At 38.5% G+C, this 27,886-nt stretch overlaps 1 protein-coding gene across 1 annotated transcript; it reads left to right on the plus strand.

The window, feature by feature from the left end:
- Positions 1–18,896: 18,896 nt before the first annotated feature.
- Positions 18,897–19,508, plus strand: LOC138904679 (uncharacterized). The gene has a single exon (XM_070193188.1). It carries the CDS (start codon positions 18,897–18,899, stop codon positions 19,506–19,508), a length of 612 nt encoding a protein of 203 aa, XP_070049289.1.
- Positions 19,509–27,886: the final 8,378 nt, after the last annotated feature.

The raw sequence follows: 27,886 nt of genomic DNA on the forward strand, positions 1-27,886 counted from the left end.
AATAGGAACTTAGTCGTGGCTTCAAACCACATCAAACAACATCAAAACGACGAATCGCACCTCAAATCAAAATCTATGAACTTTGAACTTTCAAATTCTATATCTTGTGCCGAAACACATCAAATCAATTCGGGATGACTTCAAATTTTGCACACAAGTCATAAATGACATAACGGACCTATTTCAATTTCCAGAATCAGATTCTGACCTCGATATCAAAAAGTCAACCCCCCGTTCAAACTTTCCAAAAATTCAACTTTTGGCATTTTAAGCCTAATTCCACTACGAACATCCAAATAAAATTCCGATCATGCTCCTAAGTCCAAAGTCACCATACAGAGCTGTTGGAATCATCAAAATTCTATTCCGGGGTCGTTTGCACATAATTTGATATCCGGCCACTATTTGAACTTAAACTTTTAATGTTTCATCAAAATTCTATATCTCGGGCTAGGGACCTGGAATTTGATTCCGGGCATACGCCTAAGTCCCAAATCACGATACGGACCTACCGGAACTGTCAAAACACTGATCTGAGTCTGTTTGCTCAAAATGTTGACCAAAGTCAACTCAGTTGAGTTTTAAAGCTCTAATTCACATTTTAATCCATTTTTCACCTAAAACTTTCCGGAAAATTTTATGAAGTGCGCACGCAAGTCAAGGAATGATAAATAGTGCTTTTTGAGGTCTTAGAACAAAAAACTAATTGTTAAATTTAAAGATGACATTTTGGGTCATCACATTCTCCACCTCTAAAACAAATGTTCGTCCTCGAACGGAGTTAGAAAAAGTACCTGAGCTTGGTGAATAAGTGTGGATAACAGTTGTGCATATCATGCTCGGTCTCCCAAGTCGCCTCTTCGACTGGATGACCCCTCCACTGAACCTTAACGGAAGCAATGTTCTTTGACCTCAGCTTTCGAACCTGCCTATCCAAAATAGCCACTGGTTCCTCAACATAAGATAAATCCTTGTCCAACTGAACCGAACTGAAGTCTAACACATGAGACGGATCGCCATGATATTTTTGAAGCATGGAAATATGGAATACCGGATGAACCGCAGAGAGACTAGGTGGTAGTACAAGTTTGTAAGCCACCTCTCCAACTCTCTCAAGAATCTCAAAAGGCCCAATATACCTAGGGCTCAAGTTGCCCTTCTTCCCGAACCTCATCACACCCTTCGTAGGAGAAACCCGTAGCAATACCCGCTCACCAACCTTAAATGCAACATCACGAACCTTCCGATTTGCATAACTCTTCTATCTAGATTGAGTTGTATGAAGTCAATCCTGAATCAACTTAACCTTTTCCAAGGCATCCTGAACCAAGTCTGTACCCAATAGCCTAGCCTCACCCGGTTCGAACTAACCCACTGGGGACGGGCACCGCCTACCATACAAGGCCTCATACGGAGCCATCTGAATGTTTGACTAGCAACTGTTGTTGTAAGCAAACTCCGCAAGTGGTAAGAACTGATCCCAAGCACCCCCAAAATCTATCACACACGCACGAAGCATATCCTCTAGTATCTGAATAGTGCGTTCAGACTGCCCCGTCCGTCTGAGGGTGAAATGTTGTACTCAACTCCACATGAGTACCCAACTCTCGATGTACAACCCTCTAAAACCGTGAGGTAAACTGTGTACCCCGATCTGAGATGATAGATACCGGTACACCGTGAAGTCTGACAATCTCGTGAATATATACCTGAGCCAGCTGCTCTGAAGAGTAAGTAGTAATCATAGGAATGAAATGAGCTGACTTGGTCAATCTATCCGCAATTACCCAAACTACATCGAACTTCCTCCGAGTCCGTGGGAGCCCAACAACGAAATCCATAGTGATCCGCTCCCATTTCCATTCTTGAATTTCCAACTTCTGAAGCAATCCACTCGGTCGTTGATGCTCTTATTTCACCTGCTGACAATTTAGGCACCGAGCTACATATTCCACTATGTATTTCTTCATTCGCCTCCACCAATAGTGCTGTCTCAAGTCTTGATACATCTTTGCAGCACTCGGATGAATGGAGTATAGCGAATTGTGAGCCTCCTGGAAAATCAAGTGGCGCAAACCATCTACATTTGGCACACATAGCCTGCCCTGCATCCGTAATACATCTTCATCTCCAATAGTGACTTCCTTGGCATCGCCGTGCTGAACTATGTCCTTAAGGACAAGCAAATGGGGGTCATCATACTGACATTCCCTGATACTGTCATAAAGAGAAGACTGAGAAATCACACAAGCCAAAACTCGGCTCGGCTTGGAAACATCCTGTCTAACAAACTGGTTGGCCAAGGCCTGCATATCTAAGGCTAAAGGCCTCTCTGCTACTGGTAAATATGCTAAGCTGCCCAAACTCTCCGCCTTACGACTCAAGGCATCAACCACTACATTGGCCTTCCCAGGATGATAGAGAATAGTGATATCGTAATCCTTAAGCAACTCCAACCATATACGCTACCGCAAATTAAGATCCTTCTGTTTAAACTGATGTTGTAGACTTCGGTGATCGGTGTAGACCTCGCAATGGACACAGTACAAATAATGCCGCCAAATCTTTAAGGCATGAACAATAGCTGCTAACTCAAGGTTGTGTACAAGATAATTCTTCTCATGCACCTTTAACTGTCTGGACGCGTAGGCAATCACCCTACCGTCTTGCATCAACACTACGCCGAGGTCAATACGCGATGCTATAAGAGACCCTGAACCTGTAGGTAATACCAACATTGGGGCTGTAGTCAAAGATGTCTTGAGCTTTTGGAAGCTCTCCTCACATTCCTCGGTACATATGAACAGAGCACCCTTCTGGGTCAATCTGGTCTTAATAGTTCGTCATAATCAATTACAAAATCGTCAATTAACTTCATGTTAACAAAAATCTCGTTTCAAACCTTCACAATACTGATAACGAGATACGAGGCATGAAGACCTCATAATTATTTACCCTAATTAATGAGTCACATTTAACGTCACCTGGTCGGGAACCTACCTCGTAGGTTAAAACTCAATAATTACAACATAAAATTGGCAAGTATGCACAGAGAATTTCATATAGAATTTTCAAATAAGCCTAACAGGCATGACTCGCTATTAGTACTATAGTACAAATTAAAATTTACAAGGGAGAACTTAAACACAAGAATTTTCCTCACAAGGATCGCGTCTTTATATAACTTCCACCGCAGCTCGTAGCCCGGTTTAAACATATCAGTTTATATTAAAATGCGAGGATCTCGTCCTCGGTTCTGAATCACAAGTATTATGCACATCGTGCAAATCGAAACTTTTCATTTGCTCCTTCTAAATAATTTCCGTTAAACAAAATCACAACACATAATGAACACCACACCGGTAGGGCATATAATTCACAATTTGTAATTAATTATCCATAAATTACATCAAAACTTACCGAAATGAGTAACAGAAAGCCACATTTAGCCTCACGTGTCTTATTAGTGACCAATATGGAATGATAGGCGTAGTTATCTCCATGGAATCTCCCAACAGGAGTAAACACATAAGTAGATTATAGAATTACGAAGCTCACTCATAAGTGGAGCACCATAGGAGGACTCGTTTCGATACTGAGAACCAAATCAAATTAAGGAAATTATTCCTTTATATTAAATCGAGTTCGTACCTGTAACAACACCATCTGATGAAGCGACCTCCGACATACCGTAAATCAAATATATCAACGGTTGCGTCTCCACCTCTAGGACGCCTTCTACCCCCATGTCCTCCACCCCTAACTAGTCGTGTGGGTGGTGTAGTAACTGCAATGGGGCACGTAGCCTGAGTGCTTTGATGAAATATGTCTCTCCCAAGTTTGGGACAATTTTCTCATGATGTGACTAATATCACCGTATTCATAACAACCCCTTTGCGGGTTTGGCTTCTTATATTGAGTCTGTGCTAGATAACTGGAATAACCATTGTAGGAAACTCATGTCAGTGGTGCATTAAACAAACTTACTGGAGCACAACGAGTAATCCGATGTGCGAACTGGGCTAGCCGACTGCCGGAGCCCCCGCCATAATGATTTATACTTGCAGAGTAGAATCCATTGAATCCCCAGAACCTCGAGATGTCTTGGTCTCCTTTGTTTCCTTTTTCCTCACCCCGAACACGTTTTAATATCTTGGCAATTTCTACTACTAGCGGAAATGAAGTATCAACCTATATCTCCCAAGTCATATAAAATTTTACGATTATAATTGGGTCCTTTAATGAGTCTGTGGACTCGCTCTCTGGTTGTAGGAAGCAAAGTAGGAATATGACGGACTAACTTATTGAACCCGATGGCATATTATGACATAGTCATGGTGACCTGACGCAACCGTTCACACCCTATGTGCCACGCATTACGGAGAGTCCGGGAAACAAACTCTTTCAAAAGCGTTTCTGAGAACTGAGCCAAGTGGGCGGTGTTGCATTGGCTGGTCTGCCCTCTTAATAGGCTTACCACGAACACCAGTGGAGAATTATCTCTCCTAAGGCCAATTTCTTCATTTGTTATGCTGACTCAACACTGTTGAGCTGACCCATTTCTTAACATACTTTTAGATTCTTCTTTGGGGTAACCCTTACCCCTATTTATACACAACAATCACAAATGTAGAGCTCCATACTGACAAATCTTGGCACGAACCACATAGTCCAGAATCTCGTCAACAACTGTACTTCATCCGAAGTACCCCAAAATCCGCAATCATAACGTCCACGCTGAGTAGACCTTCTGTAATTTAGAGTTGTTTCTATACCGCAAGTCCCAACCTTATCCTCAACAAAATCTCAGGCCTTAAACATGTGTAAATTTTAGGGAACCTTACAGTACCACATATATACATTTCAGGCCAAAACTTATATAACACATGACCCCGCAATCCACCCATTGATAGTGGACTCCCCCCACTCGGCACGAAGTCATAGGTCACAACGTCCAATGATCCACAATAATACCCTTCACAACTCGTATAAATCAACCAGATGCCAACGTCCGTTACCCACATGATTCACTAGGTGATCTGTCAATACGTCTGCATCTTCAGTCAGAACCACACGTTAAGGCAATGTTTGAGCATCTCTGGCTCCCTCGTAGTCCATCTGCGGCATCACGAACCGTTGACGCACAACTGATACCTAGTGCACAATGTCATACACGCGTGGAAACAAAAGAATATAAGATATATGTTTCAAGCTAAATCAATGACGCACGATAAGGAATCAAAGAAGTGAATATTTCCTAACAGTTCCATAGCCTCTCGAAGATAAGTACAAATGTCTTCATACCGATCCGTAAGACTCTACTAAACCTGCTTGTGACTCATGACACCTATGAACCCAGTGCTCTGATACCAACTTGTCACGACCCCAAATTCTCTCTGTAGGATGTCGTGATGGCACTTAGTCTCTAAGACTAGGTAAGCCTATCAATGCGGAATAATAATAAATATTTGAAATAAATAAACTACAATTCAAATAATTTCAACTCCAAAAACCCGGTAGAAATAAGTTCCAAGCTTCTAAGAATTATTCTCTATGTCTCTATACATCATAGTCTAAAGCAAATAAGGAAGACAACATAATAAGATAGAAGGGGACTCCGGGGTCTGCGGACGCTGTCAGATATACCTCGAAATCTCCTTGTACAACCAGTTTACTGATGCGTGGCCTGATAAGATGTACCTGGATCTATACAAAAAGATGTGCAGAAGCGTAGTATGAGTACACCACAGCGGTACCCAGTAAGTGCCAAGCCTAACCTCAGTAGAGTAGTGACGAGATCAGGTTAGGCCCTACTGGAGAATAAATAATGGCATGGTAAAATGTTTAAACAATATTATAAGATAAAATGACAATGAAAATGAATCAAGTAGTATGTCACATTTAATTACATCAAATAATGGCAAATAAATACCTTGTGGAAACAAAACAAAATTCTTTTCAACTTTAAGAAAATCATAACAATAATCAAAGGCAACTGCGGCCATAAATCAATATCAACAAGGGCACTCCCGAAATACCTCCTCGTAGTCTCAAATCATAAACAAATTCACAATATCTCATTTCCTTATCTCACTGCGGGAGTCTTCACAATTTATTTTAAAGAAAATATGTTTTCCGAAATAGCATCCCGCGTTTTAGCCATCCTTATCACACCACATGACTTCTAGTAGTTCCCTCTACTAGCCACGCATATCAAGCCACCCTTATCTCACCGCATGCGTTTCAATACCCAGACCTTATACCACCGCATGCGTATCAATATCACAATATATCGCAATTTGCACCTCAGGTGCTCAAATAATTGAACTTGCCAAAATAATTCAACAACAATAATTTTCTACAATAAAGAGGTCACGGCTCATGACAAAATAATTCAACAATAATATTTTTCCACAATAAAGAGCTCACGGCTCATGTCAAAATAATTCAACAATAATATTTTTTCACAATAAAGAGCTCACGGCTCATGTCAAAATAATTTAACAATAATATTTTTTCACAATAAAGAGCTCACTGCTCTATCACAATGAGTACAAAAATCTTACAAAAATATTCAGGAGTAAATAATTCAGGAAAATAATATTTCCAAATCTTTAATACGTTGCTTCAATATCAAGTTTAAAAATGTCAAATACTTCATATTAATAATATTTAATTTAAAGAAAATCAACCTTCAAATAATGCACAGAATAAAAGAAACCAAGTTCCAACTAAATAGATAAAACAATTAGCAGGAAAAGGTCAAGAAAATTTAAAATATAAACATTAAATCAATAATGAAGAATATAACAAAATGAAATAATTAAATTAATGCAAACAATGATCTACACAATTAAAAACATAATCTTTCACATTTACCCTGTGTACACACTCGTCACCTCGTGTACACGACTTTCCACACATTATAATTATCAATACTATGGGGGATTTCCCCCACACAAGGTTAGATAAGTCACTTATCTCGACTTTCTCCAATTTAACCAAGTATTATGCTTTATCCTCGATTTTTCGACTTCGATCGACTCGTATCTAGTCATAATTAATTCGATATAGTCAACAAAAATTATAGTAATCAATTTCATAAAAAATAATTATATTTTTCAATAAAATCCGAAATTAGCTCAAAATTTGCACGTGGGTCCCACATCTCGGAATCCGGCGAACCTTACAAAATCCGACAACCCATTCAATTACGAGTCCACCCATACCAATTTTACCAAATTCCGATAACAACTCGACCTCCAACTCCTAAATTTTCGTATTTGGAGGATTTTGCAAAAATCTTGATTTTTCTTCAATAAATTCACGGATTCATGATGTAAATGAGTATGGAATCATGAAATATAATCAATATAGGATAAGGAACACTTACCCCCAATGTTTTCCCATAAAAATCGCTCAAGAACCGTGCTCCAAAAATCCAAAACGAAATGAAGGAAATGATCATTTTTGGTCCTTAAGTTTCTACTCATCCGTCACTAAAAGTCTATTTTCCGTCACTAAAAGTCCACCAGAACTTGCTTGTACCAGCCTTCCTTCAATCGATCATAACGTTATGTACAAATATCCAAATGATGAATGGTTTAACTTTCTGGAAACTAGAATCAAACGACTACAACTTTCATGTTTTAAAAATTTTCCAATTCCTTATGAATTACGAGATATAAGCTTCCAAAGTAGGCTTCATGCATCAGACATTTCTGGCGAAACGGCTCTACCAGCTTTCATTCAATCCATCATAACTTTCGGTATAAATGTCAGAATAATGAATGGTTTAACCTTCTGGAAACTAGAATCAAACGAATACAACTTTCATGTTTTGAAAATTTTCTGATTCCTCATGAATTGCGAGATATAAGCTTCCAAAGTTGGCTCCACGCACCAGAAATTTCCAGCAACCCTCTTTGTCCGAAATCCATTCCGTTTACCTTCCGAAATCCACCCGAGACCCTCGGGACCTTAACCAATTATTCCAACATGTCCCAAAATACAATACGAACTTAGTCGTGGCTTCAAACCACATCAAACAACATCAAAACGACGAATCGCACCTCAAATCAAAATCTATGAACTTTGAACTTTCAAATTTTATATCTTGTGCCGAAACACATCAAATCAATTCGTAGTGACTTCAAATTTTGCACACAAGTAATAAATGGCATAACAGACCTATTCCAATTTCCAGAATCGGATTCCGACCTCGATATCAAAAAGTCAACCCTCGGTCAAGCTTTCCAAAAATTTAACTTTTGGCATTTCAAGCCTAATTCCACCACGAACATCCAAATAAAATTCCGATCACGTTCTTAAGTCCAAAATCACCATACAGAGCTGTTGAAATCATCATAATTCTATTCCGGGGTCGTTTGCACATAATTTGACATCCGACCACTATTTGAACTTAAACTTTTAATTTTTCATCAAAATTCCATATCTAGGGCTAGGGACCTCGGAATTTGATTCCGGGCATACGCCTAAGTCCCAAATCACGATACGGACCTACTGGAATTGTCAAAACACTGATCCAAGTCTGTTTGCTCAAAATGTTGATCAAAGTCAAGTTAGTTGAGTTTTAAAGCTCTAATTCATATTTTAATCCATTTTTCATCTGAAAACTTTTCGAAAAATTTTACTAAGTGCGCACACAAGTCGAGGAATGATAAATAGTTATTTTTGAGTTCTTAGAACACAAAATTAATTATTAAATTTAAAGATGACATTTTGGATCATCACAGCCGCGCCCTAGGTCCCGCGGTCGCGAAATTTTGGTGCGGTCCGCGAAATTCTTGGGGCTGCATTGCCAGACTTAAGTATTTTGGCCATTACATTCTCTACAGATGTCCAAATGATGACATCTTTACCTTTTTGGAAACTAGACACGAAGAGATACAATGTTCATTTCTGAATCATCACAAACTTCCATGTGGATCAAAAGATATAGGCTTCCGAAGTCGGACCAACGGACTGTAGAACTTCCTGGAGCGCGGCCGCGGACAGAATTGCACGGTACACAAAAATTTGAGCGCGGCCGCAAAATTCTGTGGCTGACATCATCCTCGAAAGTGCCAGAACAGTATTAGAGTGTTGAAATGCCCGGACTCGCTCAAAACTCATCCCGAAACTCATCCGGAACCTTCCAGACACAAACCATATATGAATTTCAATCATAAAACACGCTACGGACCTGCCCGCACACTCAAGACAGTGAAAAAAGGTCGTCTTGACCTGATATTGACCATGACCAAACTCCCAATTTCCTTAACTTTACAAATCTCTCAACTTCTATGTTTTGCACCGAAACGTATCAAATCAATCCGGAATGACTTTAAATTTTGCACACAAGTCATAAATGTCTTAATGGATCTATTCCCATTTCCAGAATCGAAATCTGACCTCGTTATAAAAAATTCACCCTTCGGTTGGACTTTTCCAAAATCTTATATTTTCCAACTTTCGCCAAAATGTGTCGAATTTCCCTACGGACTTCCAAATTCAAATCCGAACACACTCCTAAGTACGAATTCATCATACAAAGCTATTGCCATCCTTGAAATTCTATTTCGGGGTCGTTTGCTCAAAAGTAATCTCTCCAGTCAACTCTTTCCATTTAAGCTTCTAAATAAGAATTGTTCTTTTAACTAAATTCCGAATCTTCATTAAATCAAACTCGACCACACCCGCGGGTCATTATACATATTATGAAGCTGTTCGAGAACTTAAGCCACTGAACGGGGCGTTAATTCTTAAAACGACAAGTCGGGTCGTTACATTCTCCACCTCTTAAACAAACATTCGTCCTCGAATGTTCTAAGAATTATTCTGAGGCTACCAAATTGATGATTTTACTTTTACACATTTACTCACGGTTGATTCCATGCTACCGCAATTGAGATAAGCCCGACAACACCATCACATTTGAGATTATTTCTTTTATTCACACTTATAAGCCTTTAAGCCAATTCCTTATACTCCAATTAAATTTCAAATTCCCTACATCAAGACACGATGTTAGTCTCAACCGGCTGTAGAAAATCGTGCCTATGCACATATCAACTTTCTTGATAATGTCGAAGTACTTCAAAATTTTTCTAGGGCGTTACATTCTCCCCCGCTTATGATCATTCGCCCTCAACCACATAACATAACTTATCTCCTCTTTTGCACGTTGTAATCTCCCAAATTTTTCTAACTCCCAAATTTTTCAGAAATTTCGGCAGAGTCTCCCATGTAATTGGACTTATCCACCTGCCAGAGTAACACCAAAATAACTCCTAACAATACATCCACAATGTATATATCAATAACACAAATCTCAGCATTACAAGCCCTGCATTATCATAATGATATCAGAACATGAAGTACATCATATGTATGCTCATCACCACAACTCTAGTCTTAAAAGCTGTTCATAATTAATTCCAACATCATCAATTAATCTCATATTAACCACCTCCTTATTTCGAATTTGCACAACACTGACAACAGAATGTGAGGCATACAGACCTCATGATTACTTACTCGGATTAATGAGTCACATTTAACGCCACCTGGGCACTCATCTCATAGGCTAAAACTCAATGTTTACAGCACGAAAATGGCTGAATATGCACAGAAAATATACAAGAATTATCAAATAAGCCTAACAGGCATGACTCCCTATTAATATTATTGTACAAATTAAATTTCACAAAGGGAGAATTTAAACTCATAAATATTTTACCACAAGGACCTCGTCCTTTCATAACCTCCAACGCGGCTTGCAGCCCGATTTAAATATTTCACATCATATAAAAAAGCGAGGATCTCGTCCTCAACTCCGAATCACAAGTATGTTGCACATTGTGCCAACTGAAATTTCAATTTCCTTTCTTTCTTCGTTTCAATAAATTTCGTAAACATTTTTCATAACACATAATGAACCCTCATACCGGTAGGGCATATAATTCATAAACATTGGAATCAATTATTCCGAAATGCATTAAACCCACTGTAGTGAATAATAAACATTACTTTTGGACTTATAGTCCTCAATGGTGTACAAAATAAAATGACAGATACTGACTCACATCTTTAAATCTCCCAACGGGGATAAACATATAAGTGGTTCACAAACTTACGAAGCTCGCCCATAAGCGGAGCATAATAGGAGGACTCACCTTAATAATCAGATCCGAACCCAACTAAGGGGAAATATTATTTTTATAACAAATCGGGATCGTACTTGTAACGACACCATCTAGTGTATCGGCCTCAGCCAAATCATAGCGATTATATCAACGGGTCGTGGCTCCACCTCTTAAGCGCCCACTACCCTCCCGTCCTCAACCTCTAGCTGAATGTGCACCTGGAGTGTTAACTAGATTAAAGCTTGTAGCTTGAGTGTTCTGATGAAATCCACCCCTCCCAAGTCTGGGACAATCTCTCATGATATGCCTAGTATCACCGCACTCATAACAACCCCTCTGAGGTCGCAACTGCTCGTATTGAGTCTGTGCCGGATAACCGGAATAACCACTGTAATAATCTCGAGTCGGTGGTGCACTATAAACTGGAGTACCCCGAGTAATCTGATATGCGGACTGAGCTGACCGACTGCTCGAGCCTCCGCTATAATGGGTCCTAGGTGAAGAGTAAAATCCACTGAACCCTCCACATCTTCGAGACCTTTTGGCCTCCTTAGACTCCCTTTCCTCGCCTAAAACACCCTCAATCTTCCTTGGAATCTCCACTACTTGTTGAAATGGAGTATCAGTTTGCAATTCTCGAGCCATGCATATTTTAATATCATAATCGAGCCCCTCAATGAATATGCGGACCCGCTCTCTGATTGTAGGAACCAAGATCGGTGCATCCTCACTAAACCTGATAGCATATTCTGACATTGTCATAGTGCCCTGATGCAATCGTTCTAACTCTGTGCGCCACACATCTTGGAGAGTCTGGGGAAATCAAACTCTTTCAAAAACATTTCCGAAAATTGAGCCCAAGTTGGTGGTGTTGCATCGGCTGGTCTACCTTCTTCATAGACTTGTCCCCACTGATACGCTGCGCATGAAAATTGAAATGTAGTAAAGGCAACTCCGCTCACTTCCACAATACCCATGGTGCAGAGAATACGGTGAAAAATTTCTAGAAATCTTTCGGCATCCTATGTAGTTGTGCCACTAAAAGTAGGTGGACTATACCTCTTAAACCTTTCAAGCCTTTTTTTTTGTTCTTCTGATGATGCCTCTGGCCTGATCTCAGGCCGAACTGGAATAACAGGTTGTACCGGTATTGCACCCAGAACCTGACCAATGTGAACCTGCTGCTCTTGAGTTATGGTAGGAGTCTGAGCTATTCCCCCAATCTGCGAAATATTTGGTGCAACATAGATCAATCCTGCCTGAGTTAATGTACCAAACATACTCAGAAACTGTGCTAAGGTCTCCTGAAGTCCAGGGGTAACAACAGGTGTTTCTGGTACCTGTCCCCCGACTGGAGCTACTGGTGGCTCCTTAACTGTTGTTCTGACGTGTGCTCTAGTCGCAGCACGTGCCCTTCCTCGACCTCTACCTCGGCCCCGGGGTCTTGCAGCCCTAGCAGTATGTGCGGATGCCTGCTCAGCTAACCCAATAGCAAGTGTCTTCACCATATGTGAGAGAATGGAGATACAAATGTTCAAATTCCAAATTCAACAAATTCCGCACGACAGGAATGAAAGAAATGGAAATTTACTAACAGTTATGTAGCCTCTCGAAGATAAGTACAGACGTCTCCGTTCCAATCCGCAAGACTCTACTAGACTCGTTCGTGACTCGTAGAACCTATGAACCTAGAGCTTTGATACCAACTTGTCACGACCCAAAATCCCACCACAGTCGTCGTGATGGCACCTAGTCTCTAAGACTAGGTAAGCCGGTTTCTATTACATTTTAAGCCATTGTTTTTAATAAGTAACCTAAACTAACAGCGGAATAAATATGAATATACAACATCCTAATACTGGTAGTACTGAATCACGAACTCTAACTGAATACATGGAATGATCACGAAGACCGAATATACAATACTGTTTGATTACAAGGTAACAGTACAATGAAATGAAAAGATTCAAAGGGACTACGACGCCCAAGCAGCCCAACCTTGAATCCTTACGATCCCTCTTTAACTCTACTCAAGTACGATATTTCCAATACCTGGCTCTGCACAAAAATGTGCATAAGTGTAGTATGAGTACACCACGGTCGGTACCCAGTAAGTATCAAGACTAACCGCAATGGAGTAGAGACGAGGTACAGTCAAGACACTCACTAGTCTAATAACCTGTGCAATATAATATACAAAATAATAGGAAACAAATAACATCAAGGCAACATAAAACAACCAATGATATGCATAGTAAGACAATAAAATCACCATTTAATATCGCTCAACAATTAATAAATACAATTACACCCAGTTAAATCAAGTTCTTCAATTAAATATCTTTCACATATAATTCTTACGAATGAAACTCTTTTTCAAATATAATTTTGTCGAATAAATATCTTTCAAATACAATTCTTTCATATAATTCTTCTTGAATAAAAATCCTTTCAAATAAATATTTTGAATATAATTCTTCATTTAAAGAGTCACCATGTGACACCTGATTTCAAAATCATAAAAATACGGGTTTCAACCCATTTTCATAAACACGGGTCTCAACCCATTTTTCATATCTCCACGGCACTTCGTGCTCATAATTAAATCATCATATTTCCCTGGCACCTCGTGCCCTCATTTCATATCTCAACTGCACAGACAACTCACGTACCAATATCCTCAATGTATATAAGATCCACATGATCAATTTATTTTTCAATAAAGTAAGGTTAAAATATTTAAATCAAGTAAGAAATCAATAAATGAATGAATTTATTTTAGAATCATTTAGGTGGAGAAAATAACATTTCAAATAAAATGAAACATCAGATAAACTACTGATTTGGATATAAACTTTATTAAATTAAAACATATTAGGAATTTTTTTTTATTTAAAACAACTCAATCATCAAAACAAGTACAACCCAAAAATACAAATCCTCAAAGTCTCGTACGAAAAAGTCGAGGTCAACACAATACCTCAAGAAATACAAAACACTTAATATTAGGTGAAATAATACATCACGGAAAACACAAGAATTTACAAATTTCGAAAAAATAAAATAACCAAAAGCAAGTGCAGCCATAGAGAAATATCAACTAAAGGGCATTCCCGAGGTACCGCCTCGTAGTCCCAAATCATAATTAAATTCACAATATCTCATTTTGTTATATCACTGCGGGAGCCTTCACATTTAATTTTAATGAAATCATTTTTTCCGAAATAGCATCCCGCGTTTTTAGCCACCCTTATCACACCACATGACTTCTAGTAGTTTCCCTACTAGCCACGCGTTTCAAGCCACCCTTATCTCACCGCATGCGTATCAATATCACAATATTTCACAAATCGCACCTCAAGTGCCCAAATATCACACCACATAATACAACTTGCACCTCAAGTGCCCAAATATTACAACATTTCACAAATTGCACATCAAGTGCTCAAATCTTACAACATATCACAGATTGCACATCGAGTGCTCAAATCTTACAACATATCACAAATTGCAAATCAAGTGCCCAAATATTTCAACTTGCCACAGAAATCAACAATACATTATTTTCAGCAATAAGAAGCTCATGGCTCGACCATAATGTGCACAACACCCAAAAACAATCATTAGAGATAGAAATTACTCAACATAAAGCAAAGTCTTTATTAAATTAAATTTTTTCAATAATTATATAAACACCTCTTCTTAAGCTCATTTAATTAATTATTTGCAGAGGGGAAAATCCATAATGAAATTAAATTCCAATAATTATCCAATTTACCACACAATATGCTCAAGACTTTAACTCGATAAAATTTACACATATAAGCCTGAGTACGTACTCGTCACCTCGCGTACACAGCTTTTCACATTTCACAAATGGCACATAAGACTCAATGCCTAAGGGGTAATTCCCCCACTCGAGATTAAGCAAGACACTTACCTTTTTGAAGTTATGCCGATATTCCAAAATCGCCTTCTTGCTTTAATTGACCTCCGGACCACTCAAATCTATCCAAATTAATTGCATAACTTCATTAAAATTCATTGGAAATAATTCCGGATAATAATACGTCGACTTAGAATTTTATTCCAAAAAGTCAACAAAAGTCAACATGGGGCCCGCCTCTCGGAACCCGACATAATTTTCACGAAATCTGATCACCCATTCCGATACGAGTTCAACCATACTAAAATTATCAAATTCCGATGTCAAATGGACCTTCAAATTTTAAATTTGTGGTTTATGAAGTTTCTACAATCTTTCCCCAAATTTTCATCTCAAAGTACTAATTAAATGATGAATTCAGTGATATATTCATCTATATTAACCAAATCCGAGTTAGAATCACTTACCCCAATGAATTTCTTAAAAATCCCACGAACAATCGCCACAAACCGAGCTCCCTAGGTCCAAAATGTGAAATAATGTCCTAAACCCCATTTATATAGTGCACCCTCTGAACTCCACTTTGCGGTCCACGGAATTCCAACCGTGGCCGCGCCCCAGGTCCTGCGGTCGCGAAATTTTGGTGCGGTCCGCGAAATTCTTGGGGCTACACTGCCTGACTTTAGTATTTTGGCCTTAACTTTCTCTATAAATATCCAAATTATTACTTCTTTATTTTTCTGGAAACTAGATATGAAGAGCTACAACTTTCGCTTTTAAATCACCTCAAACTTCCCTGTGGATCAAAAGATATAGGCATTCAAAGTCGGACCAACGGACTGCAGAACATCCTGGAGCACGGCCGTGGACAGAATTGCGCGGTCCGCGAAAATTTGAGCGCGGCCGCGAAATTCTGCGACTGACCGCGTCCCTCCTTCACCTCAGCACCCAAAAATGCGCAGTCCGCATCCCTCTTTCGCCTCAGCGCCCAAAAATGCGCTGTCCGCGTCCCCGAAAGTGCCAGAACAATATTAGAGTGCCGAAATGCCCGGACTCGCTCAAAACTCATCACGAAACTCATCCGGAACCTCCCGGACACAAACCATATATGAATTTCAATCATAAAACACGCGACGGACCTGCTCGCGTACTCAAAATACTGAAAAGAGGTCGTCTTGACTCGATATTGACCATGGCCAAACTCCCAATTTCCTTAACTTTACAAATCTCTCAACTTCTATGTTTTGCACCGAAATGTATCAAATCAATCCGGATTGACTTCAAATTTTGCACACAAGTCATAAATGACTTAATGGATCTATTCCTATTTCTGGAATTGAAATCCGGCCTCGTTAAAAAAATTCACCCTTCAGTCGGACTTTTCCAAAAACTTATATTTTCCAACTTTCACCAAAATGTGTCGAATTGCCCTACGGACTTCCAAATCCAAATCCGAACACACGCCTAAGTCCGAATTCATCATACAATGTTATTACCATCCTCGAAATTCTATTTTGGGGCCGTTTTCTCAAAAGTAATCTCTCCGATCAACTCTTTCCATTTAAGCTTCTAAATAAGAATTGTTCTTTTAACTAAATTCCAAATCTTCATTAAATCAAACTCGACCACACCCGCGGGTCATAATATATATTGTGAAGTTGTTCGAGAACTTAAGCCACTGAGCGGGGCGTTAATTCTTAAAATGACAAGTCGGGTCATTACACAGGTGCTGCCCAAACTTTCTGTTTTACAAACCGTCCTTGTACTACTATTAGTAATTGTAGCATAACCTTTTGTACAAAATTGATATGGGGGTGATTCAAGAGGTTATGAAACTCTAAGACACATATATACAACTATAAAGAACACACAGTCTAGTTTGTCCTTTTTCTTCTTCAAATCTGAATCACAACACGAGACAATGATACTGTCCAGAATTTCTATTGCAAACATTTTGGGTAATTTTCACCAATATTATGTTTAGTTTGACATGTTAAATCACTGAACTTACATAGATATTTGATTACGTATTTAAGGTATATATACCCTTGTAAAATCCTAGGGGAAGTGTTTGAGAAAGTGGACGGATTTGGTTTGTCTATGGAGTAGATGATTCGAACGTCCTCACGTTGTGGTTGAACTATTTTGTGGTAAAACACCAAGGTTTGTGTATAAACTTTGTACTCTTTTTACTTGATGAAATATTTTGAAATAACCTGATATTTTAATTTTCCTGTCTACAATTAATAACATTGTATTCGTGTTATATCAAGTATTGCAAGATATTTGCTAAATCACCCACTCGCACAGATTATTTGATAATTTTACATTCTTGTTGGGACTTTTTCCTTCTTGTGGAAGTGACTTTGTCGCTCATCTTGGCATGCCTATTGATTTGGATCTTTTGCCATCTTGACTTTGAATTTGTAGTTCATCTTAAATTATGGAACTTGTCCGTGTTAAGTACAAACTAGGAAACCATTTTTAATATGGTTCTTGATTATCTTGACTATTGGGTTTGGATCTTACTTGATTTGGGGCTTCAGTCCATCTTGATATCTGATTTTGCTTAGGGTGATGGTACAAAATACATATTGGGCGAAAAATGAATATTTGACAAACTCTCTTGGATTGATAGTATACGCTTTCTCAACTCTTGATTCTTGAACATTGTTATTGATATTTGGAAACACTTCAAGGGTTGATATTTGATATTTTTGATATATTTGTTCACTTGTTTTAAATTATGTTTCATTTGCGCTACCTATGACTAAAAATGAGAATTGGAGAAGTTAATGGCTCCAAGCCCAAAGTTTATAAGCCACTAAGCTTTATGCTTAGCGATAGTTGTTTTCTATCGTAGGTAATGTACGAGATGAAATTTGAAGATGACCTTATTAAGTTGTTTTTTGGGAGCACTTATGGAGATCACATTTGCATATGCACCTTGGTTTTGTATAGTTTTGGGACATGTACATGATATATATGTCACACTTATGTATGTTATTTGGAGGCTTGTTGGATATTAAGACCAAAATCTTGTGACTTGAATTTGGTAACTTGTTTTGCTGTTTTAGGGTGTGTTAATAACTCAAGTCTTGTAATATATTGAATTTACACTTTGTCTTGTAAAAATGTACAAAGGAGAAGACTAGTTTTATTTATTTATTGTTATTTTATGTTTACTTGCTGGTTTGAAATTTATGTACAATATGAACAGGCAGTGACGTTGAACAAAAAGTATAATTTTGTTAGGAAGTTGCTTTAATGTGTTGATTATTCAAGAAGGGTTATATCACCTTATGTTAACATTTTGACATTGTATTTCATTAAAAATAAATTATGAAGTGTATTTTCAAAAATTAAAATGTTGCACTTTGAACCTAATCGCATGGACCTATTTCCACTACTAAATTATTCTATTTTTTTACTGATATATTCTTAATGTTGTAAGTAGTAAATTAGATTTGTTTCGTAAGTAGCACCCTCCCAAATGGGTTGCTACAAGTTTTGGTATCAGAGACTAGGTTTGTGATTCTAGGATTTTTGTTGTGATCGTACCTAATATTTGCTGTTATTTTCTTTCTTGAAAATGACTTTGAGAGTATAAATTTTTGCATACTTATTTAATGTAATTTGTTGTATTTCTTGTGAATATGCATCATGTACATGTCCCTAATGCAATGTGATCTTATCCTTTATAGGAATTTTAATATGGCCTCTTCTTCGAATAGAGCTATTGAATCAATTATTGAAAGTCAGGCCCATTATAATGCTCCACCTTACCTCCAGATGATAAACCCTTACCTAACCTAAATCATCCTCGTGTTAGTGAAAATGAAGGTGGTAGTAATACAAGAGCAATGGGTCATAGTATTCATATTATGACTACTCCATTTCAGCAGATGGCTGAGTTCTTTCGTCACTTGGCTGGGACAAGGTCAGAACCTAGTGAAATGAATTTTGAGAAGATGAGAAAAATGGGTGGAGTTGAATTTGAAGGCACTACTTATCCCACGATAGCTGAACAATGGCTCGAGCGCATGGAGAGGGTATTTGAACAACTAGAGTGTACTAATGCTTCCAAATTTAAGTATGTTATCTCTCTTTTACAAAAAGATGCATATGATTGGTGGGTAAGTGTGCCAAATGCAAAAGCAAAACCTTCGGTGCTGACTTGGGATGACTTTGTGAAAGCATTTCGTGCGAAATATGGCCCCCGTGTCTATTGTGATGCTAAGAAAAAAGAGTTTCTGAATTTAAGACAAGGGAGTATGTCTATTGCAGAGTATCAACAAAACTTTCTCTGGCTTTCTCGCTATGCTGGAGATATTATTGATGGTGAAAGAGACAAGTGCAAAAGATTTGAAGAAGGTTTGAATGGTTACATTCGAAAATCTGTGGCAATCTTGCAACTTGAGGATTTTTCCAAGCTAATTTCAGTTGCTCTTACTTGGGAAATAATTGACAAGTAAGAAGCTACTAGGAGAGAAAATGGGTTTAGGAAGGGTAATTCAAATTATAGTGGTCTTGTCACGACCCAAATTATCCCTCCGTAAGGGGTCGTGATGGCACCTAGTCTTTACGACTAGGTAAGCCTAATATTGCGAAAAATATAAAGAAAACACAACATTTTAAAGGTAAACATCATATTATAAATAGCCAAGAGTAGCACCACTCGGCATATACAAAATAGTTTTCCCAAGACCCGGAATATCACTAAGTCACAAGCTTCTATAATCTATGTAGCTCTATACAAAAGTCTGAGGATAATAAAGAAAGTATCTAGGCGATGGAGTAGAAGGGGACTCCGAAGATCTGCGGACGCAAGCAGAAGTACCTTGAAGTCTCATAGAATCAACAACACGTACTAACCCCGAGGCTGATAGCTCGCACCTGGATTTGCACACGAAAACATGTGCAGGGAAGGGCATGAGTACACCACAATGGTAACCAGTAAGTGCCAAACCTAACCTCGGTCGAGTAGTGACGAGGTCAGGTCAAGGCCCTACCGGAGTAAATATAATAAATTAAACAGTAAAAGATATAAGTAGAATTTACAGTAACACAGTTAAAGAAATTTTCGAAAATTTAACAGTTAAGGGAGCCCTCGGCTCAAAACAAGGTAAACACAGTGGGAAATCTCTCGGGATACCGTCCCGTAGTTTCAAATGAATATGCAGTACAGGGGTATCTCCCGGAATACGTCTGTAGTCCCAAAGTAAATATGCAGTGCTGGGGGATCTCCCGGAATACGTCCGTAGTCCCAAAGTAAATATGCAGTACAAGGGGATCTCCCGGAATACATCCGTAGTCCCAAAGTAAATATGCAGTGCTGGGGGATCTCCCGGAATACGTCCGTAGTCCCAAAGTAAATATGCAACGCAAGATGAAATGACAGGTATGACATCGAGTTATACAGTTTATACTGGACCCAGATAAGGCAAATAAGGACTTATCTAAACATGACGCACAGAATGTCAATTAGGCAGTTAAAACACATAAGCATGCTTTTCTAGTCTAAATTACACAATTAAACATATTAGTACAACTTAATAAGAGAAGCAATTTATGGTTTAAAAAGGTTAAACAAGATTTTTGCAATTATAGCCCGTGTATGTACTCGTCACCTCACATACACGGCACCCACACACCAAATAATATCAAGATATCCTAAGGGGGAAGTCCCCAACACAAGGTTAGGCAAGCCACTTACCTCGAATCACTCAAATCAACTCGATATCACGTTCTTGCCACGAGTATCCGACTCCAAATGGACCGAATCTATTCAAAATAGTACAATACCTTCAATACGCGCTAATGGAATGAATCCCACAAGAAACCTCATTCACTCACGAGTCTAACCATATCAGATTTACTAAAATCCGACACCAAATGGTCCTCCAATCCACAATTCAAACTTCCAAATCCCTAGCCTCTAACTTCCAATTTCCACCTTAAATACACATTAACTAGGTGGGAAAACACATGGTAAGGGAATATTATTGACCAAAAATAAGCACAAGGAACTTACCTCAAGAAATGCCTCGAAAATGCTCTCAAATATTGCCCTAACTCGAGTTTGCAAAGCCAAAAATGATAAAAATCGCGAAGCCCTTCGGTTTTAATCACTGCCCAGGTATTTCCGCACCTGCGGAACCTGGGCTCGCACCTGCGGGTGCGCTTGTGCGAAAAACGTGCGCATTTGCGCAACTCACTTACCCCCTCTGCCTTCTCACCTGCGACAAAAAGGGCCGCACCTGCGCGCGCGCCTGCGGACATCCCTTCCGCTTCTGCGCATCTTGCGCATTTGCGAACACCCTTGCGCATTTGCGAGCATCGCAGATGCGGCACTTCCTCGCACCTGCGACCCCAGGGAAACTCTCGACTTTCTCGCATCTGCGCCTTCAAGCCACGCTTCTTTGAGGCCGCACCTGCGGACTCCCCACCGCAGGTGAGAAAACACCAGAACCAACAAAAATCAGAAATTCCTCTAAGTCCAAGCTTTCACCCGTTAAGCATCCGAAACACACCCGAGGCCCCCGGGACCTCGACCAAACATACCAACCAATACTAAAACACCATACCAACTTAGTCGAGCTCTCAAATCCCATCAAACAACGCAAAAATCACGAATCACCCTCCAATTCAAACATAAAGAACTTGAAACTTCAAAATTCTACAACCGATGTCGAAACCTATCAAATCACGTCCGATTGACCTCAAATTTTGCGCACAAGTTATAATCAACATTACGTACCTACTCCAACTTTCAGAATTGGAAAATGACCCCGATATCAAAAATTCCACTACCGGCACAAAACTCCAAAAATTTGACTTTCGCCATTTCAAGCCTAAATGAGCTACGAATCTCCAAAACACAATCCGAACACGCTCCTGAACCCAAAATCACCTAACGGAGCTAACGGAACTGACGAAATTCCATTCCGGAGTCGTCTTCACATAGTTCTGACTACAGTCCAAATTCGAGGGCTTAAGCTCTCATTTAGGGACTAAGTGTCCCAAAATACTCCGAAACTCAAAATCAATCATCCCGGCAAGTCACAATAGCAGAAAAAGATTTGGGGAAAGCATTTAATAGGGGATCGGGGCTATTACTGTCAAAATGACCAGCCGGGTAATTACAGGTCTGTCCTAGATGGGAAAGTTTGACTATTCCAAGACTGAAAGTGCACAAAAGTCATCATATCATAAGCAGAATAAGCCAAATTTCTCTACTGCTAGTACTCCAAGTTATGGCCAAGGCAAAACTTATACACCTATTTGTGCATAGTGCGGAAAGAATCACTATGGTGCGTACATAAGAGCTTTTGGTGCTTGTTTTAATTGTGGAAGTCTGGATCATAAAGTGAAGGATTGTCCTAATCCCAATCCTCTTTCTTATACACATACAAGAGGCACAGTTCAAAAGCCTATCACTACTCATTCTCAAGCTAATAGCGGTGCAAGACCTAGAAATATGTAAGCGGCGGGTTCGAGGGGGAGCTAATCGGGCTAGTGGGTCGATATCTACTGCACGAGTCTATGGTATGAGATAGAAGAATGACCAGGATGTCCCGGACGTGGTTGTATGTAAATTTCACTTATTTGGTATATCTGTTGTTACATTATTTGATCCTGGATCCTTGCAATCTTATGTTTTCTCATCACTTACATTTCCTGATACTGTTAAATCTGTGAGACTTTACTTTGATGTATTGGTCACGATTCCATTAGGTCATCAGGCTATTGTTAACATGATTTACCGAGATTGTACATTCATGATTCAAAATCTGGTCTTCCCTACATACTTGCTTGAAATGCCCTTCCTAGACTATGATGTTATTGTTGGTATGGATATGCTCCATAGGCACCATGCAACGGTTGATTGTAGGTTGATGAAAGTGACTTTTAGAACTCCTTCATACTCACACGTAGTAGTTCAAGGAGAAAGATCATTGACATATAATATTATTTCTGCGATCTTGGCAAGGAATATGATTTGTCACGGTTGTGATGCCTATATTGCTCATATAGTCGATACACGATTGGTGAGTCCAAGTCTTAAGGACATACCAACAGTGTGCGACTTTCCTGATGTATTTCCTGATGATCTTCTTGGGTTGCCTCCAGAAAGGGAGATTGAATTTCCTATAGAGCTTGTCCCTGGAACTACTCATATTTCTATCGCTCCTTATAGAATGGCTCCAGCTGAATTAAAAGAGTTGAAGGATCAATTACAAAAACTTCTTGAGAATGGCTTTATCCGTCCCGGTATTTTGCCTTGGGGAGCTCCTGATTTATTTGTGAAAAATAAATATGGCACTCTTAGGCTTTGCATTGATTACCGACAGCTGAACAAGGTAACAATCAAAAACAAATACCCACTGCCTAGAATCGATGACTTGTTTGACCAACTGAAGGCCAACTTGTTCTCAAAATTTGACTTGAGGTCTGGATATTATCAGTTGCGCTTGAGGGAGGAAGATATTCCTAAAATTTCTTTTAGGACCAAGTATGGCCATTCTGAAGTTTTGGTAATGCCATTTGGTTTGACAAATGCTCATATTGCATTTATGGATCTAATGAACTGTGTATTCAAGCCTTACCTTGATCAATTTGTGATGGTCTTTATTGATGACATTTTAGTCTATTCCAAGAATAGATAAGATCATGATTAGCATCTCCGGATTGTCATGCAAATTTTGAAAGAGAGGCAACTCTATGCGAAGCTTTCCAAATGTGAATTTTGGCTGAGTGAAGTGACGTTTTTGAGGCATATTGTATCAGCTGAAGGTGTGAAGGTTGATCATAATAATATTCAAGCTATTGTTGATTATAAACCTCCTAAAACTCCAACTGAGATTAGAAGTTTCTTGGGTTTAGCAGGATACTATAAGAGGTTCGTGAAGGGCTTCTCTATTATAACTTCTCCTTTGACCAAACCTTTGGGGAAAGACGCCAAATTTGTGTGGGATGACAAGTGTCAAGGTAGATTTGAAAATCTCAAATCCTTGTTGACACAAGCTCCAATACTCTCTTTGCCAGCTGAAGGGCAAGATTATGTGGTATACAATGATGCATCTCACCGTGGCTTGAGTTGTGTTTTGATGCAAGAAGGGAAAGTAATTGTGTATGCCTCTTGAATGTTGAAATCGCATGAGTTGAATTATCCCACTCACGATCTTGAACTTGCTGTCATTGTTCTTGCCTTGAAAATTTGGAGGCATTACTTGTACGGGAATAAGTCTTATATATTTACTGATCACAAGAGTTTGAAATACTTGGCTATACAAAAAGATTTAAACTTGAGATAACGTAGATCGCTTGAACTCATCAAAGATTATGATTGCACGATTGATTATCATCCTGGTAAAGCCAATGTGGTTGCAGATGCGTTGAGTCGCAATTTCTTTGCAAGTTTAACTCTAAGTCCTTTGCCTTTTCTTCTTGAATTAAGAGACATGAATGCTTGCCTTTCATATAATTCTAATGGTTCTATCATTGCTAATTTTGAAGTCAAGCCAGTCTTACTTGAGCAAGTCCAAGAAGCGCAAAAGTTAGAGGAGAAGCTTGTGAAACGGGTTGAAGAAGTCCAAAATGGAAGAGAATCAGATTTTACATTGAAGAAAGATTATACCTTATTTTATAAAAATAGGTTGTGTGTTCCTAATGATGATGAATTGAGGAAGAAGATCTTGATTAAAGCACATAGTCCACCTTATGCAATGCATCCTGGAGGTACTAAAATGTACCGGACCATCAATGAGCACTACTAGTGGAGTGGTATGAAGAAAGACATTGCAAAGTTCATTTCTAAATGCTTGGTATGCTAATAAATAAAAGCTGAACATCAAGTCCCAGTTGGTCTACTACAACCCTTGTCAATACCTGAGTGGAAATGAGAAAGGATAACGATGGACTTTGTTTCTGGACTTCCACGTACTCAAAGGAATCATGATGCAATTTGGGTCATTGTAGATAGACTAACTAAGAGTGCTCATTTCTTGGCAATCAGAATGGACTATCACTAGAACGTTTGGCAGAATTATACATTAATGAGATTGTGAGGCTGCATGGAATCCCGGTTTCTATTGTGTTTGACAGAGATCCAGATTTTGGTCTAGCTTGCAAGAACCTTTGGGTTCCGGGTTGAATTTCAGTACTGCTTTCCATCCACAAACAAACGACCAGTCTGAGAGGGTAATACAAATCTTAGAGGATATGCTCCGAGCCTGCATTATTGAGTTTGAGGGTAGTTGGGACAAACACTTAGCCCTGATAGAATATGATTACAATAATAGCTACCAATCAAGTATAGGCATGCCTCTTTATGAAGTTTTATATGGGAGAAAATGTAGAACGCCTCTTTGTTGGAACGAGGTTGATGAAAGAAAATTGGTGGGTCCTGATATTGTGCAACAAACTAAAAGTAAGGAAAAAATCATCAATGATCGCTTAAAAATAACCTCAGACAGACAAAAGTCTTATGCTGATCTTAAGAGGCATGAAATTGAGTATAAAACGGGGGATAAGGTATTTTTAAAAGTTTCTCCATGGAAGAAGATTATGAGATTTGGCCAAAAAGGTAAACTTAGTCCTCAATTTATTGGACCTTATGAAGTGCTTGAGAGAGTTGGTCCAGTTGCTTATAAACTAGCTCTTCCACCAGAGTTAGACAAGATACACAACGTCTTTCATGTTTCACTGCTTAGAAGATACCGCTCAGATCCATCTCATGTTCTTCCTATTGAATCTATTGAGGTCAATCCTAATTTTACATATGGAGAAGAACCAATCCAAATCTTAGCGTGTGAGTTAAAAGAGCTTAGAAACAAGAGCACCCCCTTAGTGAAAGTTCTTTGGAAAAATCATTCTGGCGAAGAAGCTACTTGGGAGCGAAAAGAGGATATGCGAGTTCTATATCCACATTTGTTTCGGGACTAGTGCAAGGTAAATTTCAGGACAAAATTTGTTTAAGGGGGAGAGAGTTGTAACACCCTAAAATTTTATTAATATTTGCATTCTCTATTGAGCATCTTTATAATGAGGAGATATTTTACTTAGCACTTCCTAAACGTAAAATTTACAATATATGAAAATTCCTTACTTTAGGTTGTGTTAATATTGACAAAGAAGTCCATGGTGCTGCTATGTGTAACACTTAATATTATTTTGATGAATTGTTTTAAATATATTAGATATCTAAGGTTTTGGGCTGCCACCCTTTTGTATTTATCTAAAGATATTTAGTAGTTGGGCAGCCACTTTTAATTCATATTTGTCCAAAATTCTTAAAGATTACTTTGATTGATTTGCTTTTCCATAAACTCCTCTCATATTTTATTCTTTCAAGACAAAGAAAACCCCTACCCTCTCTCCTTCTTATCACCTGAAAAACTTCATGAAAACCATCATAAATTTCCACTAAACCAAGCAGCAAAATTCATTTTTGGTGAAGCTCAAGTTGCTCCTCTCTTTTGTGGTAAGTTACTAAACCCGTTTTTATACTAGACAACTATTAGTGTTTTCTTCATATCTTTTTATATAGAGCTCCGTTTTAAGTGATCCAAGACTTTATGGAAATATATTTAATAGATCTATAGCTCTTATGAAGGAACCAAACCTGAGTTGTCTTTTATTTACCCGAAAATAGGTGATGAAGTACAGGGCAGGTGCTGCCCAGATTGTCTGTTTTACAAACCCTCCCTGTACTACTGTTAGTAATTTTAGCATAACCTTTTGTAAAAAAATGATATGGGGATGATTCAAGATGTTATGAAACTCTAAGACACATATATACAACTGTAAAGATGACCACATAATCTAGTTTGTCCTTTTTCATCTTCAAATCTGAGTCACAACATGAGACAGTGATACTGTCCAGAATTTCTATTTCAAATATTTTGGGTAATTTTCACCAATATCATGTTAAGTTTAACATGTTAACTCACTGAACTTATATAGATATTTGATTATGTATTTAAGGTATATATACCCTTGTAAAATCTAATGGGAAGTGTTTGAGGAAGTGGACAGATTTGATTTGTCTATGGCGTAGACGATTCGAACGTCTCAAGTTGTAGTTGAACTGTTTTGTGGTAAAACACCAAGGTTTGTGTATAAAATTTGTACTCTTTTTACTTACTGGAATATTTTAAATAACCTAATATATTTTTTTTCTTGTCTTCAATTAATAGCATTGTATTCGTGTTATATCAAGTATTGCAAGATATTTGCTAAATCGCCCACTCGTACGGATTGTTTGATCATTTTGCATTCTTGTTGGGAATTTGTCCTTATTGATCTTGGCATGCCTCTTGATTTGGATCTTTTGCCATCTTGACTTTGGATTTGTAGTTCATCTTAAATTATGAAACTTGTCTGTGTTAAGTACGAACTAGGAAATCATTTTTAATATGGTTCTTGATTCTCTTGACTATTGGGGTTTGACCCTACTTGAGTTAGGGCTTCGGTCCATCTTGATATCTGATTTTGCTTAGTGTGATGGTATGGCGTATATATTGGGTGAAAATGAATATTTGACAAACTCTCTTGGATTGATAGTATACGCTTTATCAACTCTTGAAATTTGAACATTGTTATTGATATTTGGAAACACTTTAAGGGTTGATATTTGATATTTTTGATATATTTGTTCACTTGTTTTAAATTATGTTTCATTTGAGCTACCTATGACTGAAAATGGGAATTGGAGAAGTTAATGGATCCAAGCCCAAAGTTTATACGTCAGTAAGCCTTATGCTTAGCGATAGTTGTTTTCTATCGTAGGTAATGTACGGGATGAAATTTGAAGACGGCCTTATGAATTAGTCTATTTGGGAGCACTTAT

The sequence above is a fragment of the Nicotiana tomentosiformis genome, chromosome 1 (genome assembly GCF_000390325.3).
Source record: "Nicotiana tomentosiformis chromosome 1, ASM39032v3, whole genome shotgun sequence".
In the NCBI taxonomy this organism is placed as follows: domain Eukaryota; kingdom Viridiplantae; phylum Streptophyta; class Magnoliopsida; order Solanales; family Solanaceae; genus Nicotiana; species Nicotiana tomentosiformis.